We start from the raw sequence: 19246 nt of genomic DNA, 5'->3' as shown, positions 1-19246 counted from the left end.
TGTGTCAAAGTTTGATTAAAAACATCTTTAATGGTTAGAAAAATCCTTCTATTTATTAAAATATTTATAAAAATAATTAGTTGAAAATATTGAATTATATTATGGATATGACGTAGTTCCGGAAATGTCCTACTTCACTGTTTATCCGTCTGATTTTACAGTCAGCTATTTTGACTGCCCCCCTGTCATTTTAAAAAATATCACAATGGCGAACGTGGAAAATATAAAAGCCTTTTCCGTTTCGTGAGGTGCACGCGCAGTCAGCAGAGGTGCGCGATGCTGCACCAGGCAAAAGTATAAATCCAGCTTAGGGGTCTTGAATGTTTTCAGTTTGACTTGACATCTAAAAATATGAGGCACAACATTCTGCAATGTTTTTTAGAACACAAGAATTTTGCCACTGGCTTGCTTGGTTTGGGACTTGTGGAGCTGCACATCAGTGTATTTGCTCTTTAGTGTTTGGACTTTTAGCAGTGAAAATTATACCACGCTAAACTAAACTAGGCAACGCAGTGGCACAGTAGGTAGTCCTAACGCCTCACAGCAAGAAAGTCGCTGGTTTAAGTTTTGGCTGGGTCAGTTGGCGTTTCTGTGTTGAGTTTGCATGTTCTACCTGCGTTCGCATGGGTTTCCTCCGGTTTCCCCCACAGTCCAAAGACATGCATTACAGGTGAATTGGGTAAGCTAAATTGTCCGTAGTGTATGTGTGTGAGTGAGTGTGTATGGATGTTTCTCAGACATGGTTGCAGCTGGAAGGGCATCCGCTGCATAAAACATGTGCTGGATAAGTTGGTGGTTCATTTCGCTGTGGTGACCTCGTTTTAATAAAGAAACTAAGCTGAAAAGAAAACGAATGAATGAATGAACCAAACGAAACTGAACTTTAACTGTGAAAACTGGACCGACACAGTTTCAATTTCAGTTTACTTGAACTTCTGTGTTAAGCTACTTTGACACAATCTACATTGTAAAAGTGCTACAGAATGACAGAGGAATTGAATTGAAAGAACTAAAAAAGGGTAACTGGAGCACCTATAAACAGAAACTTACACCACCTGCCTCACTTCTAAGTTCTTCTGATTAGTCTACTGCTGTGAATCTGACACTGATAAGTGGCTATAGTGACACTTTGTACACTTTTGTGCAATGGAATGGAAAAAAACATGATTTTTGTAAATGAGTACTTCTGTGTGCTGCACGCAGGTGAGTGGCCTTGACAAACCACCTGTATGTGACGCATTCTTTTCCTCTCCATATGCACCAGACACTTTCTTTTAAGGACTCTTTACTTCTTTCAAGCATTGTGCAATTTTGAATGTGCTTCACACAGGTGAGTGGGTTGGACAAAGCAGTTGTATATTACTAACGCAATCTCATGGCAATTCATAACTTTTTGATTTAGTGGCTAATTCATATGAATTTGTTAAATCTAATTCGTACAATTTAGTACGATTTGCTCACCACCCAATGACGGTTGGAGTTAGGTGTGGGGTTGGCTGCCATGCCTTCATTTTAAAATAGTACATTTTCGTATGACTGAATTCATACAGATTTGTACGAATTAGACACTAAACTGACAAAACGTAAAATACTTATGTTTCCTTGAGAGATTAGGCTGTATAGGACACTACACTAAAAATTTAATACATTTTATTAAAAGAATTAAAGTAACAGACTTATAAAAGCATTGTAATACTGCTATGATTTTAAGTGCTACTTTAATCCTCACTTTGCATAAAAGCTACTGCTTAATGAATAAATGTAAATGTAAGAAAGAACTATCAAACATGTTTAAAAGCGCTTGAGCACATTTTCATTTCTGATCTATAGTTTTTTTTTTCCCTGATTATAAGTATTTTATGCACAAGATCATTTCTGAAAAATGTGCAAGATTTAATGATCCACTCTCTTGTCTTTCATTTTCTTTTAATAGCCCTTTATGACGACCATATATTGTGCTCAGTAAAAATGAAGGGTCTTGTATGAAATCTTTGTGTTGCAGGGGGATAATGGTGGGATGATGACGGTGTCTAACCTGACGCATAAAGTGTCTCGTGAGGACAACGGTCTTTCTCTGCAATGTGAGGCGTTCAACAAAGGCACGCGGTTCTCTAGCGTTCGGGCTGCAGAACTCATTGTTTACTGTGAGTCACTGCTAACATCTTTATCTAGCATCTAATTCACAGGTGTTGGTTTGAGCATATCAAGAACAAGCCTAAATCTATTTGACACTAAAACCACCAGCAGATCCTATATTAAAGGGTTAGCTCACCAGCAAATTTATAAATACCCTCATGTCATTACAACTCCCTCAAACCTTTGTTCATCTTTGGGCCTCAATTTGAGATATTCTAGATAATATCCAAGAGCTCTTTTGTCCTCTATAAACAGCAATGATCCTGAGAACTTCAGCATCTAGAAAAGGAAGAAAAAACATTGTCGAAAGATTTAATGGTATAACTTTAAGTGAAGTTAATTTATAAACTAATTTCAAGAGAATGTCTTGCTTATAATTGACCATGACTGGTCCTGCATTAACTAACGCTTGATTCATCTATCCGTTGATTCCCAACTCACTATTAATAACCAGAGTTTCTTACCTTAGTTATCTTGAAGAATCCCCCCTTCCACTCCTACTACTCCTCCCCTTTTCTTGATAGGGTAGCAATGCGGCCCAGTGGTTAGCACTGTTGCCTCACAGAAAGAATGTCACTGGTTCAAGTCCTTACCAGGCCAGTCAACGTTTCTGTGCTGAGTTTACATGTTCTTCCTGTGCTCGTACGGGTTTCCCCCGTGTTCTCTGGTTCCACAGTCCAAAGACATCGGATAAAGGTGAATTGACCAAACCAAATTGGCACCATAAATAGGCTCTTAACTTGCAGTATAGCTTTCCATAGCAATCCCTAGACTGCCATTAGCCGTAAATAAGCAGGGGAGTTCTCGAGACCTACCTGAACTCAAACTCCCCTCTCGCCCTGCAAACAGGTGGGAGCCCCAGGCTCGAGGATCTTATGAGCTCAGGGCTCTCTCCCGGGACAGCATGCCACACATGCTTTATAACCGATCATCAGCTTAGTGAGAACTCTTGAATTAAATAAAGCTCCAAGAATACTGTCTCCAAAACTGTGCTTATCTTTTTTCTTCTTTCCTGCATCATGTCAGGTTGGACATTTACTACAGTTAATACGTAATGCCATTAGACTCAGAAACACAATATGCAAGTGAATTTTTGTGTGAAGTAAATGTGCACAAGACAATTTAAAGCAGTTATAATGTTAAATGAGAAGAGCATTAGAAACTCTAAATAACAAAAAAATGGCAATAGGTGGCAGTAAATATCCTAATTTGCAAGTCTTTTAGTGCATCCCAATTAACATGCATATGCAATTATTTTTAAGTAAAAAATATGAGTAGTGTGTTCACTCTAAAAAGAAACACTGCAAAAAAAAACACAGATTTTCTTTCTTACTTGGAGTTTTCGTTTTGTTGCTGGTTCAAATGTCTAAACATTTTCTAGACCAGGGGTTCCCAAACTTTTCAGTTCGCAACCCCTAAAATAACAATGCTAGTGACTCGTGACCCCTAAATTCCTCAGAGTTGGTTATGAATATACAAACGTTGCGTACTCGACAATTGGCCTATATAAACACCAGAATATATAACACAAAAAAGTGCAACAATCTAACAATTTTGGAAATCACCAAGCGACCCCCTGTCGTTGTCCTGCGGCCCCCACTAAGGGAGCTACTGTTCATTTAAAAAGTTTGTTTTGTATTTAGAAAAACAATAATAAGTCAAAAGTAATGCAGTTTTTTTTCCTTAACTAGCTAAACTATCTGCCAATGGGCAAAGAAAAATAAACTTACTTCGAACTGAAATCATAATTAAAATAACATAATTATTTTGCTTACCCCATTGGCAGATTACTTTGCATGTATTAACGCACAACTCAATTACATATGAGTTACCATTTTTGAAAATAAAACTAGAATATTTGGACTAGAAGCAAGACACAAGCTCCAAGTATGATAAGTTTTTTTTTTTTTTTTTTTTTTTTGCAGTGAAAAAGGCACTTTAAAAACCCATGATGCACTTATTTAACGGTTGGAGAGGTGCCAAATGAGTTAATTATATTAAAACATTAAATCAACAGCCCAATTAATCATGCTACTTTTGAAAGTAGTCCCAAGTAATACATTTTTTGGAAACAGGCCAAACACTGCTTGTGCTTACTATAATATTTTTTTTTAGTTTTTTACCACATCTCTTCCGCTCATATCATTATTTTTCTCTGTAGATCCTCCTCAGAAGGTGTGGTTAGATGCTCCTCCACCAAATGTCTTTTTACACTCAGGTTCAACTCTTCGCTTAGTCTGTTTCTCCAGTGGTGGAAATCCTACAGGTCAACTTACCTGGCTAAAGGTGTAGTGGTTCAAGATTTGATTAAGGATAGGCCACTCAAAAAAAAAAAAAAGGAAAATGTAACCATCATTTACTCTCCCTAAAACGTTTTAAACAAATTATAAATTATTTATTCTGTTAAAAAAAACACATAAGAAGACATTTTTAAGAATTTTGGAAACCAGTAGGCATTGACATCCATAATAGTTAAAAAAAAATACTATGGAAGTCAATGGTTACAGGTTTCCAGCATTCTTCAAAATATCTTCTTTTCTGTTCAACAGAAGACAGACAGACTTGGGTTAGTAAATGATCTGTGACTTTTCATTTTGGGTGAACTATCTAATTTAATGGTCTTTTATTTCTGCCATTAAATAATTCTCTGTGTTTTTAAACTCCAGAACAATAAAGTCGTGCTGACCGCATCGAAGCAGGTGTCTTCAGAGCGTGGTGTGTCACGAGAGCTGCTTCTCATCCTTCATCCCAGTGACAATTTGGCCACCTACCGCTGTGACTCCTCCAACAAAGCCAAGAAAGTCCTGTCCACCCAAACCAAATTCAGGGTTCTGTGTATGTTTACAACACACCCACAAAAAATAATACATGTTTTAATAATGTAATGTGTTGTTTACATTTGTCACTTGTCAGAGATGTAATGCAGCATGTGATAAAAAAAAAAAGATGAATTTCTGTTTTTCATTTTCGAGACTGTCAAACATTAATAGCATGTCTTGTTAAACAATGAGTTTAATTGGCACAAGATACAAAACTATGAAAGTAATTGCATGGTTGGTTGGTTGTTTAGTTAGTTAGTTAGTTAGTTAGTTAGTTAGTTAGTTAGTTAGTTAGTTAGTTAGTTAGTTAGTTAGTTAGTTAGTTAGTTGGTTAGTTAGTTGCATGGTTTGTTGGTTAATTAGTTTGTTAGCTCAATAATTCTTTTGCTCGTTTGTTCATTTGTTAACTAAAATAGTAAATTTTATTCAGCTAGGATACATTAAATTAGTCACAAGTGAAGGTGGTTGGTTGGTTGGTTGGTTGGTTGGTTGGTTGTTTGGTTGGTTGGCTGGTTGGTTGGTTAGTTGGTTGGTTGATTGGTTTGTTAGTTAGTATGCCCATTCATTATTGTCCTTGTTCATTTATTCATTAACTAAATAATACCTTTATTCAGCTAAGATGCATTAAATTAGTCACAAGTGAAGTTGGTTGTTTGGTTAGTTGGTTGGTTGATTAGTTCATTTGATAGTTAGTTAGTTAGTTGGTTAGTTGGTTAGTTAGTTGCATGGTTTGTTGGTTAATTAGTTAGTTAGCTCATTTATTCTTTTGCTTGTTTGTTCATTTGTTAACTAAAATAGTAAAAATTTTTCAGCTAGGATACATTAAATTAGTCATAAGTGAAGGTGGTTGGTTGGTTAGTTGGTTGGTTGGTTTGTTGTTTGGTTGGTTGGTTGGTTGGTTGGTTAGTTGGTTGGTTGGTTGGTTGGTTGGTTGGTTGGTTGGTTGGTTGGTTGGTTGGCTGTTTGGTTATTTGGTTGGTTGATTAGTTCATTTGATGGTTGGTTGGCCAGTTAGTTGGTTGGTTGGTTGGTTTGTTAGTTAGTATGCCCATTCATTATTTTCCTTGTTCATGCATTCATTAACTAATTAATACCTTTATTCAGCTAAGATGCATTAAATTAGTCACAAGTGAAGGTGGTTGGTTGGTTGGTTTTTTGGTTGGTTGGTTGGTTGGTTGGTTGGTTTTTTGGTTGGTTGGTTGGTTGGTTGGTTGGTTGGTTGGTTGGTTGGTTAGTTGGTTGGTTGGTTGGTTGGTTGGTTGGTTGATTAGTTCATTTGATGGTTGGCTGGTTAGTAGGTTGGTTGGTTGGTTTGTTAGTTAGTATGCCCATTCATTATTTTCCTTGTTCATTCATTCATTAACTAAATAATACCTATATTCAGCTAAGATGCATTAACTTGGTCAGAAGTGAAGATGGGTTGGTTGATTAGTTGGCTAGTTAGTTAGTTGGTTGACTAGTTAATTAGTTGATTGGTCGGTTTGTTGGTTAGGATGCTCATTCATTCTTTTGCTTGTACATTCATTCAATAAATAAATAATATGTTTATTCAGCTAAGACGCATTAACTTGGTCAGAAGTGAAGGTTGGTTGGTTGGTTGGTTAGTTAATTGGATGGTTTGTTGGCAAGTTGCTTGGTTAGTAATTGCATAGTTAGTTAGTTAGTTAGTTAGTTAGTTAGTTTCTTCTTTGGCTTATTTGTTGATTCATTCCTTCTTTAACTAAAATTAACTGTTTTATTCAGCTGAGATGCATTTAATTGGACAAGAGTGACTGTAAATGCATTTAGGTAAATGGTTATGATTAAAATAAATCTATTGACACTTAAACTATCTATTCCTCGATGAATCTTTAAAATATGGCAAAATACTATAAAAAAATTATAAAATACAATTTTCAAATATTTACTAACCTTTTAAACTTTTTATTTTGATGCACTGTATAAAATGCAATGAATAAAGTTCCCCAAAGAATATTTTCCAACAATTTGTGACAAATGACTATAAACAAATAAAAATATTACATATGCATATATCTGTAAAAAGACTATTTGCACAACTTTTTTTATATGCTTTAAAATAAAGACCTACTACCTCAATTGCTGTCTCATTCTAATGTGTTGTTCTCTGTATTGTCAGTTCCTGCAGTGAGTGTGAAGATTGTGGCCAAGCAGAAGGAGCTGCGCAGAGGTCAGACTCTGGATCTGGACTGTCTGGCCGGCAGCAGCAATCCCACTGCAAATATCAGCTGGAGTCTGGGGCCCGTCATGTACTAAAACCCAACCATCACACACATACACTAGCACACACTCAGCTAATACTGTAAAATTCAGTCAACACTCCCAAGGGGTTTTGCTCCCCATCTTATTTATTCACAACAACAGACTGGAGATTTGCACCTGAGAACACAGGCAAATACAACATATTGAGTCTCACTGGTCTGAGGAATTTGGCTTCGAAATTACCCATGTAGTGTTCATAGTACTCTCTATTGTGCTATTATTCAGGTATTACTTCTTATATATAAGAATAATTTATATATGTGTGTGTGTTCATCATACAAAATATATATAATTAGCTTATTATTATTTAATCTCTTGCGATAAATAAAACACAACAAATACAAAACAGAGTCAACAAGCAGTGAGGATGATTTGGTTGTCCTCTCTTTTTTTTAGAAGAGAAATAAAAAGAGTAAATATTGGCTCTTTCCTATCCTTAGATTGTGTATAGAGAAAGGAGAAGTTTACCTTATCAAGATGATGTGGGATTATCCTCAGCGGTCAAAGTTTACTTTAGGATGTCACTGGCGCTGTTTGCAGTTTGCCAGTGATTCTGAAGCCATATTTTGAAGATAAGACCACCGATTTCTGTGACTCAATTGATCATTACAGGAACCCTTCACTCCTTTTGACAATAAACTGATTTCACGTGGCTGCTATTTTTCAAAGAGAAATTGAGGCTGCGGTGGGAAGAAACCCAGAAGTATCGTTGGGAGTTTCATAGGAACGTTGTGTACCTGGCTGTATATCTCATCAGCGAAGAGAAAATGACACAAATATATAATTTCGCTGCCTTCCGAGTGACCCGAAGGTCCGTTCTGAATGAATGGTAAAAATTAAAAGGGATATCAGAGCTCATTTTCAGCTTTCAAGTTAAGTTAAATGGTAGTTAGCTAACATTTCTTTCCCAAACACACATTTTAGATGCCATTTATCAAACTCGAGGTAATGAACTGATTTTTTCACTATATTAGACTTGTCACGATACTGAATTAAAAGAAAAACCGTCAATTTCCCGCTAACATTTAAGGCACTGTTGATGGCTTTCTTGAAACAGCGCTGATTTGCCAATGTGTTCACGTGCTCAATAGAAATGCTTGTGATTCCCAGAGAAGGTCATCAGTTCACCCCTCCGCTGTTTACAGAGCACAAACACAGACGAGCGATCTGCTTGATGACTCGACTGATCTTCATGGCTGCTTCGTGCTCCAGTGTTCTTGTATCTGTGTTTGCACTGGGTGAAGAGCGGTAAACTTTTGAGCACTGGTGAATACTATGATAAATCAGTGCTGTTTATGTGCTCAGCGGCGCTTGAATTTTAGCCGGAAGTGGACGTTTTTAAAACTTCAGTACCGGGACAACACTATTACAGACAACACAAGGGTGTGCTACAGAGGACTGCAGTGTTTTATCGCTCACCAGGTTACTTACATAGGCTGAAGCAGGAAAGTGTCCCCACGGTGTTTAACTAGTGCCATGAACTGAAGTCTAGGAGGACACTTGAGCGTATTATTCTTAAATAGATTGTGATGTTGTTTGATGCTAAATTGCTTTCAATTGTTTAAATTAAAGTTACTTAATGATTTTAAAGTGATGTTTACATCATTTCGGCATTTTGAATTCTCGGCAACAGCTGGAGGTTTATAGTCCACAGCATGTTTCTGCAATGTTTACAGTGCTGGTCCTATACTTTCGGGTTTCTTCCCACGGTAGCTTTGCTTTGGTTCCTTAAAATGGCGGCCGTGTGAAATAAGCGTATTGGCTCATTTTATAACTTCCCTAAAGTTGAATTTTACCTTTTTTTCACCTTTAGCTTAGCATAACATAGATCATTGAATCAGATTAGATCATTAGCATATCAAAAGCATCAAATCAGAGTAATTTTTTCTATTTGAAGCTTGACTCTACTGTTACAATGTGCATCGATGGAAAATGAAAAGTTCTGATTTTCTTAGCTTGTTTTCTCTAGGAACATATTAGGGCTCTTAACAAAACAACTGGCTCATTTAAATTAATAAAAAAGGAACAGGACCAAACATAAAAAAGACACCAGACACTTGAATCTAAATTTGATGTCCTCGCCAATACTTTTTAATCCAAAAAGGTCAATCAAATTAGCACAACACAGAAGAAAATTAGCGAATGAAAATATATAATAGGGCAGCTCAGTGACTCAGTGGTTAGCACTGCTGCCTCATAGCAAGAAGGTCACTGGTTCAAGTCCCTACTGGGCCATTTGGCATCTCTGCGTGGAGTTTGCATGTTCTCCCCGTGTTCGCGTGGGTTTCCTCCAGGTGCTCCGGTTTCCCCCACAGTTCGAACACATGCGCTATAGGTGAATTAGATGAACTAAATTGGCTGTAGTGTAAGAGTGTGTACATGAAATATTGGGTACCAAGACATGAATGCTTTCTTTGACATTCACGATGTCTTTATTAATTTATTTTGTCTTTGAGTTATTTTAATTAAATAATTAAAAATCAAGGCATGATCATATTTTATTTTAGTTAAATTAGTGTAATCTAGAGGCCTTTGCCTTTCATATAAGCCACTTTTGATACCAAATGCAAGTTATTATTTAATGTTCCTAAAACTTAGATAGGTAGCAAGACTTTTGTCAGGTAGTGTACCGTATAGGACCCAAACCAAATATAGGAATTTTATAGGAGCTTTGCAACACTCTTCAAAATATCTTATTTTGTGTGCAACAGAAGAAAGACGTAAAACAGGGTTGGTATAAGTAAAAGATGAGTGAATGATGACAGAACATTCCTTATCTGTTCGAAAAGAGCAGAATTTGAACTCAATAAAAGCTCTTTGTAAAAGCAATGAAGTGTGAAATGTTTGCAAACAGCTAATGAGCAGTTTGGCAATGCCTCCTTTAAAAAAAACTAAAAAACATCTGTATTATATTTCAACTGGCAGCCGGTGATCACTAAGTCATTACCTTGTTATAATCTGCCTCTAGCGCTATCAATATGTGGCCAGTTGGAGAAATAAAAACCAAAAAATCTACTTTATTACAGTTGTGAGCAGATCAGATGTGTTCTCTAGCCAAAACGTTGTGCCTCGGTTTTCATTTCCAAAGAAATCCAGCTATAAAGCGTCAGAGTTTGTGAGCGGAGGAGTGGTCTGCTTCCAGTTTTTATAGGTTCTCGGTTTTGTCGGATGGTCCCCGTGGGACCCTAACACATGTCGGGCAAACAAAAAGATTTCACAGCAGGCGAATGCTCTTTCTGTGAAGGGCTTTATCGAATATTCATAGTCTATTTTGGCGACGTTACTCCGAGGGGAATGTTTTTGAACATTTTTCTTCCTTGTATAAAGCGTCTATGTAAAATAACACTGTAAATCGTGTCATGTCTTTTATAAGGCTTGTTTTTTTCCCTCCTTGTTTCTGTCAGACTGAAGGGAGTGGACCAGGCTCCGAAAAGGGCTGAATTTGGTGGGATGTCCCGGACCAGTAAGCTGTCCCTGACTCTTGAATCCCATCACTGGCGGAAGCGAATCACCTGTCAGGCCTTCAGTAATGTGCTTTCTGAGGGAGTCAACAATTTCTACAGCCTCGATGTGCTCTGTGAGTTTTCCAGCATGATTTTTTTTTAAATATATACTTTAAATATACAGTTTAAGTCAGAATTATTAGCCCTCCTGAATTATTAGCCCTCCTGATATTTTTTAATGGAAAGATGATTTTTTCAACACATTTCTAAACATAATAGTTTCGATAACTCTTTTATCTTTGCCATGATGACAGTACATAATATTTTACTAGATATTTTTCAAGATGCTAGTAATCAGCTTAAAGTGACATTTAAAGGCTTAACTAGGTTAATTAGCTTTATTAGACTAAGGCAACTCATTATATAGTTATGGTTTGTTTTCTATCAAAATAAAATATTACTGAAGGAGGCCAATAACATGCACCTTAAAATGGTTGTAAAATATAAAAACTACTTATAGTCTAGCTGAAATAAAACAATTAAGACTTTCTCCAAAAGAAAAAATATAGTAGAAAATACTATAAGAAATTATTTGCTCTATTAAACATCATGTGGAAAAAAAAATCACAGGAGGGCTAATAATTGTGACTTCAAATGTCTCATTAATTATCTATTAAATAAATAACCCCATGTATTATTTATTTGCTTACCTCATGCTATTTATTTATTTGATTCATAATAAATAACAATAATAGTAATAGTAGTAATAATAATAATTATAATATTAATAATAATTATAACAATAATAATAAAACTGAATTAAATGTATAAATAGCACCAAAATAAATAAATAAATGATATACTTTTTTTCTGTTTCATAAATCAATTAAAATAATCCTTTTATTTATTTATTTATTTATTTATTTATTTCTTTATTTATTTATTCATTTAACAAATATATGCATCAATTATGAAAAATAATGGGATCATTTATTTATTTCATATTTACATAAATAACTAAATAAATACAGTATTTAACTAATTAATTTTTTACTTTAAATACATTTTATTTTGGATTTATAATAAATACATCCTAATAAATTAATACTTGTGTAAATGACATATAAAAAAGTTTACTTTTTGTTTCATAAAGTAATTAAAAACAATACCTCTATTTAATTATTTATTTATTTATTTATTTATTTAACATATACATCAGTTATAATGGGATAATTTTCTTATCTCATATTTACATAAATAACTAAATAAATGTAATATTTTATATTTATTTAATTAAATATTTAATTTAATACATAATAGTAAATTAATAAATGTGTAATTAACAATAAAATAAATAATATACTTTAAATTAATAAAAATAATATCTCTTTATTTATTTATTTTTTCACATACACATGAATTATGATAAAGAATGGGATAATTTAGTTATCCCATATTTATAAATAACTAGATAAATGTTGATAAACATGTAGATAAATGTAGATAAACATTATTTAATTTAAATTGATTTGTTCATTGATTTATAATAAATGAATAATAAATTAATAAAAGTGTAACTAACAATAACTAGATAAATATTTTTTTATGTTCTGTAAATTAATTAAAAATATTCCCTGTGTTTATTTATTTATTTAACAAACATATACATCACTTATAATAAATAATGGGATCATTTGCTTATCTCATATTTGCATAAACAACTAAATATATACAATGTTTAATTAATTATTTAATGAATTGTTTAATTTAAAATCATTTGCTCATTGATTCATAATAAATACATAATAATGAATTAATAAATGTGTAAATACCAATAAAATAAATAAATCATATACTTTTTTATTTATTTATTAGTTTTTTTATTATCATTCTTGCCTATAAATTATTTTGCATTATTTCATTAATTAAATAGCAATTATTATGGATAATTGATTATTTTATTAATTTATCTTCTGTATAAGGAATAATTTATTATTACTAAGTTGTTGTGTTTTATTATAGCAATTACATAATTTTGTAATAATTTTTCTTTTTTAATTGAAATATATAAATAAAGATGTAATTTAATGATAATAATAAATAATTTACTGCATTTCATAAATTTAAATACGTTAAACACATTTTATTTGGTAATAGTTTATTTATTAATAATGTTTGAATAATTTTTTCCATTTTTGAATAAAATAAAATGAAAATAAAATGTTACTTTATTAGTTTTTAAATAATAATACATTATATATAATAATATAACATATAAAATAAATTTTCATATATTTATTATTATTATCTATTATTTTTACAATGAAGTAATGTACATATTTTTAACTAGTGGATATTTTTCATACCGCATATGAAAAATGTGTAATATCCTTTAACATTCTGTTACTGTATCTCTCTGGTATAAAGATATGCTGTTATTGTGCTCTGGTAAGCACTGTGATGTATGTAAGAATGAGTTTATATCCTTTAATGCTTATGGCGAGTGTATGGTATTATGTGTGTTATGTGTGTGTGTGTGTGTTATGTGTGTGTGTGTGTGTGTGTGTGTGTGTCTTTGTGTCTGCAATGATTATGGTTTGACTTTGATGTTGTTTTGTCTGATCCATCCAGCCACCTCTTCAAAGCCTGACACGCTTTCTGAGCATGACGGAATGACACCGTGTGTGTATGTGTGTGCGTATGTGTGTGTGTTTCGTTCACACAGCTTGATTATTGCACATCCTCCACAGTTTGTGATTTTTATATCTCTCTATGTAAGAACAGACCATTAATTATCACCCTCTCTGTGTGTTATTGTCTTATATTAAGATTATATTTCATCTTCATATATTTCATTTCATTTATATTTTCATACTTTCTCTGTGAGTGTTTGAGCATCTGTGTGCATCTGCTTGTGAATGTTAGCAAACGGTTTGTGTTGAAATCTGCATTTGAATCCTCGTCCGTGTACACAAATGAGACAAAGACACAGAAGCCCCTTCAGAGAGATCAACAGCACAATAAATCATGCGCTTTATTCACAACAGATCAATCCACAGGCTGAAACTGCTGCTTTCTGCAATTGTTTCCACAAAAATGAACTTGTGAATGCCACATATGAATTGACGAACGTTTGAATAGTCGTTATCAAGGCTTGACATTAACTTTTGGGATCACCAGCCACTGTGGCTAGTAGTTTTCCACCGCCACAGTTTGTTGTTAGGAAAATATATCCGCTTGTTAAGTGATGACGTGTTTGTGATGTATGTATACTGTTTAAGGGTCCAAGCCGCCATTCATTTGAGTGGAGAAATCATAAGTTTATGATCACGTTTTATTCCTATCACACATTAAAGTTAATTTTATATAAAGTCATAGTGTACACAACAATCTCTGGGCTTTCTGCTTAACAAATACCAAAATTTTAACAATTTATGAAAAATTAATCACTTTCTGGCCATCGGATATTAGGCATGGACATATATATTGCGATCGTGATTTTCGAAAGCCTTAAATCGCTTTGTAAACGTTTATTATTACCATTTTATGAGTCTCCCCATTCAGTTGAATAGAGCGCTTGGACCCGGAAGCCGCTTCGCGTGACGTCACACTTAACAAACGGATTGTATGCATAAATTTAACCTTGGCATGGGTTGCGGCATGCTAAAATTACTTAATTTAGATTTTGTTTTTTTTCCACTTGCTTCCTCGTTTATTTAATGTTCATTCATACCTCGTTCATTTTTTGTCCATGAGCTTACTCAATGAACATAAGCAAATGGGCTATGCTTTCATAAAAAGTGTCGCATTGGAGTTAGTTTTCATGCACAGGACTTTTCAGGGCTCAAAACAATAAGGATTTACCTTTTTTTTCTCTGGCCACAGCAAACTAATTATTTCCTTGCCACAAATTTGAAATATTGTGTCAAAACAAGCAAAATACAGCTGTATAGACACTTTTTATTCAAGAAAACAGCTGACATTTAAAAAATATAGGTTCTAATGCATCTAAATCTATGCACAATGTCTGTTCTGGCTGAAGATCCCAGATCACCAGTTAACTATGCATACAACAACATATTAAAGCAATAGTATTGTAAAGGATGATTATTAAACTATATTAACAAAAATAAGCAAGCAAAAGAAAGCGGGTAAAATACATTCTGTGTGCGATAATGAAAGGATGATGCCGCGCACATGGTTAATTAGGCTAATTAATAATCTGTTCAAAAAATGGGTAAAGCGAAACTGACAACAACTGCTGCTGCTTACAAAGTATCTCGAGCCCTTGAAGGACTGTGAGTGCACGAGCGTCGCACCAGTAGTTTTGTTTCCAGGGACGGTTGCTTCGAGTGAGGAAACGACACAGGAGCTTTTAAGCACTCGCACGCATCAAAACATCTGGTCGCTCGACACTAAACCCCTCGTCAGTGAGTGAGGAAAGCCTGTTTCACCATGTGCTTGATCCTCTCATTCATTATTCACCTGCTTTCTTTCGCTCGCGCTAAAAGCTGTTTTTGACAGTCGTGATGCTTCTCGATTCTAAGATCACATTTGTTTGCATATAGACAAACGGTCATAAACTAACAGTCTAATCCAGTGATGACGAGCCAGCACTGGCTGTTTAAAAGCAAGTTTCAGCCAGCCGAAGTGGCTAGGGGGAGTGGCTGTCTAACCCACCACAACCAGGGCAACAATTGAAATCTACCCACATTTGGCGGGTTGGCGGGTGTTAATGTAAAGCCCTGGTCGTTAATATAAAGAAATGTTGAAATGTTAACTTGTCTTTAGAGCATCTGTATTTGGTTTATTTTCATATCCTATTATTCAGGGGTGTCACAGTGGCGCAGTGCGTAGCACAATCGCCTCGTAATAAGAAGGTTGCTGGTTTGAGCCTCGGCTGGGTCAGTTGGCATCTCTGTGTGGAGTTTGCATGTTCTCCCCGTGTTTGTGTGGGTTTCCTCTGGGTGCTTCGGTTTCCTCCACAGTCCAAAGACATGCGCTGTAGGTGATTTGGGCTAAAGTGGCCGTTGTGTATGTGTGTGAATAAGTGTGTATTAAAGTTACCCATTGATGGGTTGCAGCTGGAAGGGAAACCCCTGCGTAAAATATATGCTGGATAAGTTGGCGGTTCTTTATGCTGTGGTGACCCCATTCCACCAACTTATCCAGTGTATGTTTCACGCAGTGGACGCCCTTCCAGCTGCACACCATCACTGGGAAACACCCGTACACTCTCATTCCCACACATACACTACAGATAATTTAGTTTACCCAGTTTATCTGTAGCGCATGTCTTTGGACTTGTGGGTGAAATCGGAGCACCCGGAGGAAACCCACGCCAACATGGGAAGAACATGCATTATTGATTATTATACATCAATATTATTGATTCTATTATTAATTCTTCTTATTTTCATTTAAAAAATAGAAAATATAAATATATTAATATTGTGAAGAATTATATCATAACTTTACAGTGTAAATACTGAAACAGCCCATAAAGATGTTTGTAATGCAGCAGAATATTTTATTTTGTTTTTGTTTTATTTTAATATTTGTTAATATATGCTACTGTATGTTTATTATTACACATACATGTATAAAATAAACTAATAAATTTATTAACTATTATATCTATTATTCAAAATAGTTTGCTTGTTTTGTAAACAAATATTTATTTACAGAATTAAAGCTACATTTAAAATTAAAATACACAGCTGAAGTCAGAATTATTAGCCCCCCTTTGATTTTTATTTTCTTTTTTAAATATTTCCCAAAAGATGTTTAACAGAGCAATACAATTTTCACAGTATGTCTGATAATATTTTTTTTTAATATTATATACAGATAATATTTTTTTCTGTATCTCAGCAAGAATAAAAGCAATTGGTAATTTTTTAAACACCATGTTATGGACAAAATTATTAGCCCCTTTAAGCTAAATTATTTTCTGATAGTCTAACAAACCATCATTGTACAATAAATTGCCTAATTACTCTAACCTGCATAGTTAAACCTAATTAACTAATTACTTTAACTTAGTTAAGCCTTTTAATGTCACTTTAAGCTGTATAGCAGTTTCTTGAAATAAACATTTAGTAAAATATGATTTACTGTCATCATGACAAACATAAAATTAATCAGTTATTAGTTATGAGTTTTTAAAACTTATGTTTAGAAATGTGTTGAAAATGTTTTTCTTTGTTAAACATTGGGAGGGGGGGAAACAGGGGGGCTAAAAATACTGACTTCAACTGTAAATGTTTACATAAGTATAAATGATAGTGTGTTAATTCAATGCTGAAGTGTCGGTCTCGAATTAGACTTGCTAATATATTATGAGATAACCTGTTAGATTTATTGCTGTTGTACCGTATGGTGTGAGATGCACTTTTCCCATGCTGATCTCTACAGTACGTCTCTAAAAATACATTCACCAGCACCTTCCAATATCTGCTTGATTCAGTTCCTCCAGAGTTTTCAGATGAGCAGCCTGATGAAGTCCAGGTCATTGAGGACGAAACTGCCACGCTTCCGGCCAAAGTCTCTGCAAACCCAGACGAAATCACCTGCGAGTGGATCTTCCAGGGCGAGAAGCTTGTGAAAGGTACAGCAGACGACAGACAGTACATGACACTATGAGCGTAAACACACATTGCCATATGCGCGCTGAATAAAACATCGATAGGTTCTGGCACTGCACCTTTGGCAGATGTGATCTTGCTAATGTATGCGCCCTAAATGAGCGCTGCTGTCGCTCTGAATGCAATGCAGCTCTTCCGGTCTTCATTTTGCTATTGAAAGCTCAGCAGTCCTGCGTAGAGGTCCCTGCAGAGGTATTCCTGCAGGAAGGGCTTGAGCCGATTAGCCTGCTGTTTTCAGTAGCCGGTTTTCCATTGTTGGGTCAGTGCAAGTTTACAAGGGACCGGATAGGACAATAGCCTTGAGCTCAAGCAGTCCAAAATCAGAACAGTAATCTGTAGTAATAGCATTACTATAGTATAGTAATCTAAACATGCTTATAAGATGCCCCTATGATCAAAATGTAAGTTTTTTGGGTGCTAGAATCAATGTATTAGCCTTAAAAGAACACTACACATTTTGAAAATAGGCTCATTTAACAAGTCCTCTACAGTTAAACAATTCAGTTTTACCGTTTTTGAGTCCATTCAGTCTATTTTTGGGTCTGGTGGGAGCACTTTTAGCTTAGCTTAGCATAAGTCATTGTGTCAGAATAGACCATTAGCTTCTCAAAAATGGCCACATTATTTTTCTATTTAAAGCTTGACTCTTCTGTAGTTACACTGTGTACTTAGACTGACAGAAAATTTTTAAAAGTTGCTATTTTCCAGGCTGATATAGTGTTAGAACACACTTTCCATGCCAAATAAATAAGATCTAGCTCCAGATCATGTCAGAAAATGTCAGTTTCTTTGAGTATCCAGACAACAAGCCAGTGGAGTCGCCCAATACTTATTACTCATTAACCTGTATTCAACTGAATGAACAGTCTCCTATCAATATAGGAGTTGATTGAGAAAGACAGGGAGGAGCATAAGCAGGAGATGAAGTAATGATGATAAAGAAACAGCTGCGTTTATTGAATAATCTTGGGTGTGTCCGATTAAATGCTCAAACTTCGTCTGACCAGGATAAGTCTAACAAGTGTTATTATACCACAAGCAACAGCAATGGAGAATTACTGCTTCACAACTCTTGTCCAGAGACAATAAAGACCTTGAAATGGAGACATTCTCTTATCTCTTACTCATGAAAGCAAGTGTTTCTTGAATCCACACAGTCATAAGATGATAACAACGTGGAAAAAAGGAAACTATTAAAGCTACAATAATTAGGAAAATAGTAAATAGGAAAAGTAGTAATAATAAAATATAAAATATAATATAAAAACATAAGAAAATTTTAAATATTTATCAATAATAATAATAATAATCAAAGCATTCCATAACATTCAAAAACATGTAAAAATGATAATTATATAAATGACTAATGATCATATGATTAAATAAAGTCATTAAATGAAGAATCAACACACATACATTTGCTACAAGGATTCTTAGATCATTAGTTAGATTCTTTACTTTTATTTCACTGTAATAATCAGCAAGTGGTGCAAAAATATTATGCAGTGCCTGGAAATCAGCTAACATCCATTAATAAAATTATAATGTGACCATCTTTTTTAACGATTAAAAAAATTTTTTACTTTGGTGCAGATCCTGAGCCATATATATTTGAACTGGAATAGCAAGATGATAATGGTCTAATCCGATTTAATAATCTATGCTAAGCTAAGCTAACAGTGCTCTCACAGAACCCAGAGATTGACTAAATGGATTTAAAAATAGTAAAATTAAACTGTTTAATTCTAGGGGAGGTATAAACTATAGAGAGTTAGTTATAATAAATAAATAAATAAATAAATAATAAAAAAATGTTCTTTTAAAGAAAAAAGTGAATCCCAAAATAAAAATGTACTCACTATTTGCTCACCCTCAAGTGGTTTCAAATCTTTATGTTTATTGTTTGTCCGTTAAACACACA

General features: G+C 34.3%; 1 protein-coding gene across 12 annotated transcripts in view; it reads left to right on the top strand.

Annotated features, from left to right (window-relative positions):
• nphs1 (NPHS1 adhesion molecule, nephrin) overlaps positions 1–19246 on the top strand; it is a 483647-nt gene that overhangs the window by 413887 nt on the left and 50514 nt on the right. For 10 of the 12 annotated variants that reach the window (XR_012390576.1, XM_073923248.1, XM_073923252.1 and 7 more), the window contains 6 exon segments: positions 2003–2144; positions 4298–4422; positions 4803–4971; positions 7093–7222; positions 10640–10812; positions 17148–17288. Coding sequence is in view for 11 of the 12 variants with exons in the window: in XM_073923248.1 (XP_073779349.1) it covers positions 2003–2144; positions 4298–4422; positions 4803–4971; positions 7093–7222; positions 10640–10812; positions 17148–17288 (880 nt within the window). In the remaining variant the exon portion in view is untranslated. 12 annotated transcript variants of the gene reach the window in all.

Source organism: Danio rerio, chromosome 15 (genome assembly GCF_049306965.1).
Source record: "Danio rerio strain Tuebingen ecotype United States chromosome 15, GRCz12tu, whole genome shotgun sequence".
Classification (NCBI taxonomy): domain Eukaryota; kingdom Metazoa; phylum Chordata; class Actinopteri; order Cypriniformes; family Danionidae; genus Danio; species Danio rerio.
This window is presented reverse-complemented; position numbering and strand designations above follow the sequence as displayed.